Genomic DNA, 10,116 nt, shown 5'->3' with positions numbered 1-10,116 from the left:
TTTGGACATTTCGTCAGGTTTTAGTGAACGCGCTTTCCTGACGTTGGATTTGTATACCAAAACCGTGACAAAAATAGCTATTTGGACATAAATGAGGGACATTACCGAAAAAAAACGAACGTTTCTTGTGGAAGTGGGAGTCCTGGGAGTGCATTCCGACGAATATCAGCAAAGGTAAGTGAAGATTTATAATGCTTTTTACGAGTTTTGTTGACTGCACAATTTGGGCAGGTAACTGTATGGCTTGCTTTTGTGGCTGAACTCTGTTTTCAGATTATTGAATATTGTGTTTTGCCGGAAAGCTTTTTGAAATCTGACACAGCGGTTGCATTAAGAACAAGTGTATCTTTAATTCTATGTAAAACATGTATCTTTCATCAAAGTTTATGATGAGTATTTCTGTTATTTGGATATTTTGGAGGCATTTCTGAACATGGCGCCAATGTAAACGGAGGTTTTTGGATATAAATATGAACTTAATCGAACAAAACATATATGTATTGTGTAATATGAAGTCCTATGAGTGTCATCTGATGAAGATCATCAAAGGTTAGTGATTAATTTTATCTCTATTTGTGTTATTTGTAACTCCTCTCTTTGGCTGGAAAAATGGCAGAATTTTTCTTTGAGTTGATGGTGACCTAACATAATCGTTTGTGGTGCTTTTGCTGAAAAGCCTATTTGAAATCGTACACTTTGGTGGGATTAACAACAAGATTACCTTTAAAATGGTATAAGACACATGTATGTTTGAGGAATTTTAATTATGACATTTCTGTTGTTTGAATTTGCCGCCCTGCACATTCACTGGCTGTTGTCATATCGATCCCGTTACCGGGATTGCAGTCATAAGAAGTTTTAAGGGCTCGATTCAATCCGTACCAAAGTTCAGCGCCATAGGGCGCTTGAAATGTAAAGGTAATTTTCGATTGAGCAAACATATGCAGTGCTTAGCGTGAATGCAGTCTCCGCGAACGCGGGAAAATTGCATTGAAATTAAAATTGTGCTATAGCGCTGAACTTTGGCATTACGGATTTAATCGAGCCTTAAGCAAGCTTTGGGTAACAGTTTTAGGCTGGGATTCAATACGATCACCCCTATTCGGCTATGCACCTTTTAAAGTCAATGTTACTGAGTTCTCTGAGACCACATTCACGGTAAACGCTGCATATGTCTGCTCAATCGGAAATGGAAATGTCAAGCGCTCTATTATGCAGATCTAACGCTGATCGGGTTTAATGCTGGCTTTAATATCATTCATCGGCATTCATGACAGGTATAATAAGACAAGAAAACTTCACAATTCACAAACATTTCACAAAATCTGCAATGTTCTAACCCTAAAGAGAGAGATCAAGCTTACTTGATAACAAACTGGTGAATTGCATTCAATGTGAGCCTTGTGGCTGTAATCAATCGGTATCGCCGGAGTTCAGTGGTATGTATAGCATGCTTGAAATGTAAAGGTAATTTCCGATTGAGCCGACATATGCAGCGTTTGCCGGGAACGCAGTCTCTACTAACATAGGAACATTGTCTTTAAATGCCAATCCAGTACAATATGGAACTTTGGCAATAGAGACTGAGGGGGTTTATTTAAAAAAAAAAGTCATAATAAAAGTATTCGGAATCCCCAAAAACTTTTTGGCTTACTGGGGCCAATTAACAGATTTTGAGCTCTAATGAAGCAGGGTATTCTTAACAATTGACAGTCTCTTGATGGGCAATTATGGAGGAATAAATAAAGCTAATTAACTTAACTCAGTAGCCTAAGTCAAGAGCAACTCCTCAATAGCCCTCTGATACTGTCAAGAGGGTATGATAGAGGGAGAAAAAAAGTCTGTCTATCTCTTGAAAGGTCATCATTAATAATAAGAATATGTTCTTAATTGACTTACCGGTAAGTGTGTAAATAAAGGTTTGATAAATAAACTACAAACCATTTTGAAAAGACAGGAACAGTGCAATAAACGATGTTGGACTGGTCAGCAATGGCTATAGGCTTGACAAATAGGCTACTATACGGTATATACCTCTTGTTGATTCAAGTCTTAGTCATTCTGATGGAACATTTGAAGGTTGACATAGAGTATACATTCACAGTGTTCCTTGTGAAGGTGTCGTTAACCTTCACACAGGAACATGTGGGCAGGTGTAGACAGCCATCTAGTGAAAATTAGTTTGGAGCCTGGAAAGAGTAAATCGACGTGGAGCGCAATTCAGCAGCGCGAGACAGGGTGTTAGATGGTTTTGTAGAGGAAATTGCAGCTCAGTTTGAAACTCTTATTCAGAAAGAGCACCATGCTGTACTATTTCTGATTCCTCTTAGCAGAAAAAAGGTACTGTATCTTATCTACTATCCCTTTCTACATACACAGTACATTTTGCAGTGATAAATCAACACTTAAAGAGTTCCTTTTAGCACTACCTCAGATAACATATGGTCTCACTATATAGAGTGTAAAAAGTACACTGTGTTACATTTTGAGTGTTAATGTAGTGTAAAAAAATCAGCACTGCTTTCATTACACTTGTCGGTGTTACTTAAATGTAACATTATAGGGTAATTAACACTCAGTGTTATTTCAATTCAACACTAGTGTTAATCTAAAGGTAACTCCTGTTATTGTTCAACAAAAGCACTGTTACAGTAAATCATTTTGGGTGTTGTTTTAACACTGTGTGGTGTAAAGCCTAATTTACATATTTCCCATGGTGGTGTTTCTTTTTCGAGTGACGTATAGAGTCACCACCCATGACTTTATTTGTTAGTGACAGAGACATGATTGTTGAATTCTTTGCTTTCAAAGGCCTGTGGATTTTACCAAATGAGCACGTAGGTGAAAGTTATCATAAAAACTTTTTGAAAATACATTACATCATAAGGCCTTACTTTGATGGCCTAGTTTTAACCTAAACAGTGATGTTAGGAAATTCTAAGACACAGATTTTTAAAAAACACAGATTTTTAAAAACAATCCTAAAAAATGTACCTGCAGTAGAGCATGCTGGGAAATACAGTGGCTTGCGAAAGTATTCATCCCCTTGGCTATTTTCTTATTTTGTTGCCTTACAACCTGGAATTAAAATGGATTTTTGGGGGGGGGTTGTATCATTTGATTTACACAACATGCCTACCAATTTGAAGGTGCCAGATATTCTTTCTTGTGAAACAAGCAAGAAATAAGGCAAAAAAACTGAAAACTTGAGCGTGCATAACTATTCACCCCCTTAAAGTTTATACATTGAAGAGCCACCTTTTGCATCAATTAGAGCTGCAAGTATCTTGGGGTATGTCTCTATAAGCTTGGCACGTCTAACCACTGGGATTTTTGACCATTTTTCAAGGCAAAACTGCTCCAGCTCCTTCAAGTTGGAAGTGTTCAGCTGGTGTACAGCAATCTTTAAGTCATACCAAAGATTCTCAATTGGATTGAGGTCTGGGCTTTGACTAGGCCATTCCAAGACATTTAAATTCTTCCCCTTAAACCACTTGAGTGTTGCTTTACCAGTACGATTAGGGCCATTGTCCTGCTGGAAGGTCTCAAATCTCTGGAAGACTGAAACAGGTTTCCCTCAAGAATTTCCCTGTATTTAGCACCATCCATCATTCCTTCAATTGTGACCAGTTTCCCAGTCCCTGACGATGAAAAACATCCCCACAGCATGATGCTGCCACCACCATGCTTCACTGTGGGGATGATATTCTCGGGGTGGTGAGAGGTGTTGGGTTTGCGCCAGACATTGCGTTTTCTTGATGGCCAAAAAGCTAAATTTTAGTCTCATCTGACCAGAGTACAATCTTCCATATGTTTGGGGAGTCTCCCACATGCCTTTTGGCGAACACCAAACGTTTTTGCTTATTTTTTTCTTTAAGCAATGGCTTTTTTTCTGGCCACTCTTCCGTAAAGCCCAGCTCTGTGGAGTGTACGGCTTCAAGTGGTCCTATGGACAGATACTCCAATCTCCGCTGTGGAGCGTTGCAGCTCCTTCAGGGTTATCTTTGATCTCAATGGTGCTCTATGGGATGTTCAGAGTTTTTTTTTTTTTTTTTTTTTTTTTTTTTAACTCAAACCTGATCTGCACTTCTCCACAACTTTGGTGCCCCTTGCTTATTGGTGTTGCAGACTCTGGGGGCTTTCAGAACAGGTGTATATATACTGATATTATGTGACAGATCATGTGACACTGAGATTGCACACAGCTGGACTTTATTTAACTAATTATGTGACTTCTGAAGGTAATTGGTTGCACCAGATCTTATTTAGGGGCTTCATAGCAAAGGGGATGGAAACATATGCACACACCACTTTCTTGTTTTTATTTTTTATTTTTTTATTGAAAGAAGTATTTTTTTTAATTTCACTTCACCAATTTGGACTATTTTGTGTATGTCCATTACATGAAATCCAAATAAAGATCCATTCAAATTACAGGTTGAAATGCAACAAAATAGGAAAAACACCAAGGGGGATGAATACTTTTGCAAGGCACTGTATGATAATGATGGGTGTGGTTTTGGTTGGGACTGTTTTACTCTCCACAGTGTAAAACAATAACTCTGGTTATCAACACCAACACTGGGGTGCTTTTCACACCACTCTTACAGAGTGAATTTAACGCCTGAATCAACATTAGAAATGTTACAAAAAAATCAACACAACCATGCAATCATAATGGAAAAGCATATCTCATTGTGTTCATATGCATGAATACTGATAAGGCATACAAAATAGCTATAGACATAGGCAGACTGGCAAATCTAGAAAATACGTGAAGGGCCGGACCATCTTTCATTGGGGTGGGCTGGTAAAAAAAACAAAATCTCTATAAATAAATAAAAATTAATAAAGACATGTCCGGCGGCCCATGGGCCGTTTTTTAAAATTACTTTTGCGCAATTTCTCTGTTGTCATATTAATCTATATTGAGCATTTTTCTGACCAACGGTCAACGGCCGGCCCCCCTACCAAGATGTGCCGGTCCGGTTTTCTGATTGGCTGAGCTGAGGAGGCGCAAATTCACATTCAAAGTCAAATGTGACCCGATTCAGGAAACTAGGCGTATGTCGCAAGTCACGACTTCACAGGAGAGCCGTTTGAACGGAAAAAATATTTTTGACCTTTCATGTGCCTTAATAGCAAACTTGTACACCATCTGTAAATATGAATAACATTGTTACATTACGAGCCTTCTTGGTTAAGCCACAGAAAAAGTGAGCAACCTTCCCACTAGCCCTGATTGGCTGAGATAATAAGTGGGCTGTACATGCTGAGAGAGGAGTTCGGATTAGTCTGCCATATTGAAGACGTCTGTCTATTTGAGCTCTTCAGTCTGTGTTGGTAATCCTGTCGAACGGGGCTTTTTTTAATGTATTGTGTAGTGGAGCTGCATAAGTGTTGCTCTCCATTTTCTGGAGGATCAAGTTTTGAAATCAGTGGAATTAGAGTATGATAGCTAAAGAGATGGAGAAAACACCTGTCTCCGGATTACATCTTCAAACTAAGGACAACCGTGGTATGGCATTCCTGACAGGGAGACGCGTCCATGATGCATGTTGATGTACAGTATACAGGTAAGATAGTCTAGCGTTAGCTACGCAAGTTACATTTTAAGATATGTTGTGTTTATAAATTTGACAGGAAGTGGTTTCATTTCAAGCTAAAGTGTATTGCTAGCTAGCTAGCTAACGTTAGCTGGCTGGCTCCCTAGCTGACGTTATGGTTTGTTTCCAAGAGCCGTTTTCTTTTTTAGTTAGCGCCTTATGTTAGGCAGTGTTGGAACTTTGTTCATTGTTGTTTAACTAGCTAACTTTAGCTGGCTGGCTCGTTAGCTAACATTACGTGACGTGCGTACAACACCCGTTGAATATGGTCGGTGTCAGTAAACATCTGCAAAAAAAGCGTAATGAAATTGTTGCCAGCTGAGCTGGTTAGGCTGTTTTCATGTTATCCATAGGTAAACAAATCATCGGCCAGAGCATCAAGTGTACACTCCGAGAGCGAAACGAGATGGGTGGGGCTATAGCTTAAGGTACTGAATGGGTGTAGACAAAGAAGAGCTCTTCACTAGATACCAAAACATTAAAAGGCCATTTTCTCAATAGTGAGTTTACAAGTTGATCAACTTTCAAAGCGGAATTATTTTCCATTGTTTCTCAAATACAGTGTATGACATACCATTTTGTAGCTCCGGGTCTCTACTTTAATCCAATGTAAAAAAAAACAACAACACAATTTCACATTTTGCTACATGAGACCAAATCCAGGTGGTGAGTCACAAATGCAATCATCAAAGAGAGTGATACCTGTTCTGACTCTCTGTCAGTCACTCAGTCAGAATAGAGAAATTGAAATGTGTCACGCTGATGTGACTAAAATGCCAGGGCTGAATTTTTATCCCAGTCCGCCCCTGGATATAGATTACTTTATAGCACTAGAAATCTGATTAAAATCATAACATTTTTGGATTAAACACATAATCATATCACACTGTACACTTGCGACCGCCACTCCCCTCCCAGTTATCTCTGGCAAGTGCAGTGGCTGGTCTCACTGTCGAATCAGAGGTACGCAGGACTGAACGTTTAGGAGGCTACCATGGACGTTCGTCGGATCCATAAATGGACTGTGCACTACTCGCAACATCACCAGGTCTAATGTGTCCTTCCCAAGCGACACCATCGAAAGAATGCAGCTGCTTACTTACACAACTTTGTTCGGGTTTATCCTCAAAGCAGGTATGTTACCCACGGGATTTGTTAACTGTAACGCTGAAAGCCGTTTTGGAATGCAATGGATAGTCTACCTAAATTATGTGTAATACCAGAGGATATGAGTCTAAATGGAGTAGGCATAGTATTAATAATAACGTGTTTTGTTTTACTAATTGTTTTAACGCTCTAACAATATTTGGAGAGGAAGATAAGCTCAGGGTGGGTCATTGATGGCCAGTAGGTTACCCTGCTGCGCAAGCAATTTGGTTATTTTGAAAGGGGGGGGGGAAGTTGATAACATTTTCGGTAGTTTTTTACTTCTTTGTGATATTTCCTACTGCGTCTTTACGCACGGTTTGGCACTGTTGACGTGGGAACGCTAAATGATTATCTTTACACCAGTGTGTGGATGTCAAGAGAATGAGACAAGCCTGCTTACAGATGGAAACACTGTTCGAAACAATTTTGACAAAGGAGTGTATGCAACCGGTTCCCCTTAGTGCGTATTGATGCCTATATTATCACACATCCCTTGTAGCCTACGACACTTACCCGATTGAGAATAGTTAATTTGCTTAAATTGTGCCAGATGCTGCTGGAACAGGATCCGGCATCTCTCCTTTTTGGACTGTTTCGTTCCGGGACCTATTTGGCCGGATCCAATACCTCTCATGGCATGAAAAATAATCATAAAAAATATATACATGTGCATATATAATAAAAGCGAACAAAGTTCATTTGAGTTGCCTCTCAATTAGGTATCCTAAAAACCCCGAGTTGATTCGGGTTGGGCCGGCTGCTCTTAAGGTTTGCGCAACATTGTAACCTACAATGCATTCGGAAAGGATAGAACTTGAATCTCGTTTCAGTTCTGAGAGACACGGACGCGCTTCTCACACAGCCACGGCCATGCGTTGGTATCAAACATACAGTGCATTCTGAAAGTATTCAGACCCCTTTACTTTTTCCACCTTTTGTGATGTTACAGCCTTATTCTAAAATGGATTAAAAAATGTTTTCCCTACGTCAGTTTACACACAATACTCCATGACAAAGCAAAAACAGGTTTTTCGAAATTTTTGAAGAAAGAAACTGGGGGGAAACGAAAATATCACATTTACATAAGAATTCAGACTCTTAGTAGTTTCTTGAAGCACCTTTGGCAGCAATTACAGCATCGAGTCTTCTTGGGTATGAGACGGTACAAGCTTGGCACACCAGTATTAGGGGAGTTTCTCCCATTCTTCTCTGCAGATCCTCTCAAGCTCTGTGAGGTTGGATGGGGAGCGTCACTGCACAGCTATTTTCAGTTATGTCCAGAGATGTTCTTATCGGGTTCAAGTCCGGGCTCTGGCTGGGCTACTCAAGGATATTCAGAGACTTGTCCCGAAGCCACTCCTGCGTTGTCTTGGCTGTGTGCTTAGGGTTGTTGTCCAGTTGGAAGGTGAACCTTCACCCCAGTCTGAGGTCCTGAATGCTTTTCATCAAGGATCTCTCTGTACTTTGCTCCGTTCATCTTTCCCTCGATCCTGACTAGTCTCCCATTCCCTGCCTCTGAAAACATCCCCACAGCATGATGCTGCCACCCCCATGCTTCACCATAGGGATGGTGCCAGGTTTCCCCCAGACGTGACGCTTGGCATTCAGGCCAAAGAGTTCGATCTTGATTTCATCAGACCAGAGAATCTTGTTTCTCATGGTCTGAGAGTCTTTAGATGCCTTTTGGCAAACTCCAAGTGGCTGTCATGTGCCTTTTACTGAGGAGTGGCTTCCGTCTGGCCACTCTACCATAAAGGCCTGATTGGTGGAGTACTGCAGAGATGGTTGTCCTTCTAGAAGGTTCTCCCATCTCCACATAGGAACTCTGGAGGGAGCTCTGTCAGAGTGACCATCGGGTTCTTGGTCACTCTGACCAAGGCCCTTCTCCCACAATTTCTCAGTTTGACTGGGCGGCCAGCTCTAGGAAGAGTCTTGGTGGTTCTAAACTTCCTCCATTTAAGAATGATGGAGGCCATTGTTTTCTTTGGGGCACTTCAATGCTGCAGACATTTTTTGGTACCCTTCCTCAGATCTGTGCCTTGACACAATCCTGTCTCGGAGCTCATTCCTTCAACCTCATTGCTTGGTTTTTGCTCTGACATGCACTGTCAACTGTGGGACCTTGTATAGTCAGGTATGTGCCGTTCCAAATCATGTCCAATTAATTGAATTTGCCACAGGTGGACTCCAATCAAGTTGTCGAAACATCTCAAGGATGATCAATGGAAACAGGATGCACCTGAGCTCAATTTCGAGTCTCATAGCAAAGGGTCTGGATACTTATGTAAATAAGGTATTTCGTTTTTTTATTTGAAATGAATTTTCAAAAATGTATAAAAATCTGTTTTCACTTTGTCATTATGGGGTATTGTGTGTAGATTGACGAGGAAATACAATAATGTAATCAATTTTAGAATAAGGCTGTAACGTAACAAAATCTGGAAAAGTCAAGGTGTCTGAATACTTTCCGAATGCACTGTATGTTTGAGACCAACGCATGGCCGTGGCTTTGTGAGAAGCGCGTCTGTGTCTCTCAGAACTGAAACGAGATTCACGTTCTATGATCTCCCTCCCTCGCTCTGCTCTGATAGATATGAACGAGCCGGCAACTCTCATCTCTCCAGCGTTGCACGTCATTATTTATTTCCTTTATAGAACAACACAATCTCACGCTCAATTCATTAAAATATGTACAGAAAGTATTTCAGCAGATGTTGTGTCTTTTTATGTGGTTTTGTGTCGCTTAATTCATGTGAAAATACACACATTTCTGTTCGACTTAATTTGTTGGAAAATACACACATTTTTGTGCGACTTCATTCATAGGAAAATGCGCTTTTGGGGGGCAAACTTTGGAAAAAATATTTTGAAGGTTATTGGAGCAATGCGTTTTGGGCAATGGGGTTCTGCAATGGGTTTTTTGTGTCCCACATTTATTTATATTAAAAAAACGTGTTAACATCCCAATATTGTTAATCAACCAGGTTGTCACCGAAATACTTATAATAAAATAGTATCCTTACGTTTTTCAATGTATTATTCATGCCAATGCTGTGTTTTCTGTGCTTGTTTTTTCTTAATACTTTTGGACACTGGTGCTATGTCGGATTTATGAGGGTTGCCTAATTGGGGTTATAGCTGTATTTGTCAGTTTTTTTTGTGGTATTGAGGAAGGTATTTGATTGGGGAAACGGGATACATTTCCATTATGGAAAATTAATTAATCATTAAATGTGGGGAAACAGAAGACCTGCAAAAATCTGTTTTGTTTAAATTCCCCTGGTGCAACTGCATGGTATTTGCAATTATAACGAGTACAATGATCAATTAAGCCATATCAATGCAGTTAAACAGGTTAATG

The 10,116-nt window shown here is 40.0% G+C and overlaps 1 protein-coding gene across 1 annotated transcript in view; it reads left to right on the top strand.

The window, feature by feature from the left end:
* Window positions 1-6,312: 6,312 nt before the first annotated feature.
* The window catches only part of LOC129821393 (ly6/PLAUR domain-containing protein 1-like), a 50,112-nt gene continuing 46,308 nt past the window's right edge, over window positions 6,313-10,116 (top strand). The window contains exon 1 of the mRNA XM_055879023.1: window positions 6,313-6,740. Coding sequence (XP_055734998.1) covers window positions 6,692-6,740 — 49 coding nt within the window. The 5' untranslated portion in view covers window positions 6,313-6,691. The remainder of the gene's footprint in view (window positions 6,741-10,116) is intronic.

This window comes from Salvelinus fontinalis, chromosome 23, assembly GCF_029448725.1.
Source record: "Salvelinus fontinalis isolate EN_2023a chromosome 23, ASM2944872v1, whole genome shotgun sequence".
NCBI classification, from domain to species: Eukaryota; Metazoa; Chordata; class Actinopteri; order Salmoniformes; family Salmonidae; genus Salvelinus; species Salvelinus fontinalis.
Note: the sequence above shows the minus strand (reverse complement) of the source record. Positions and strands in the feature narration are given on the sequence as shown.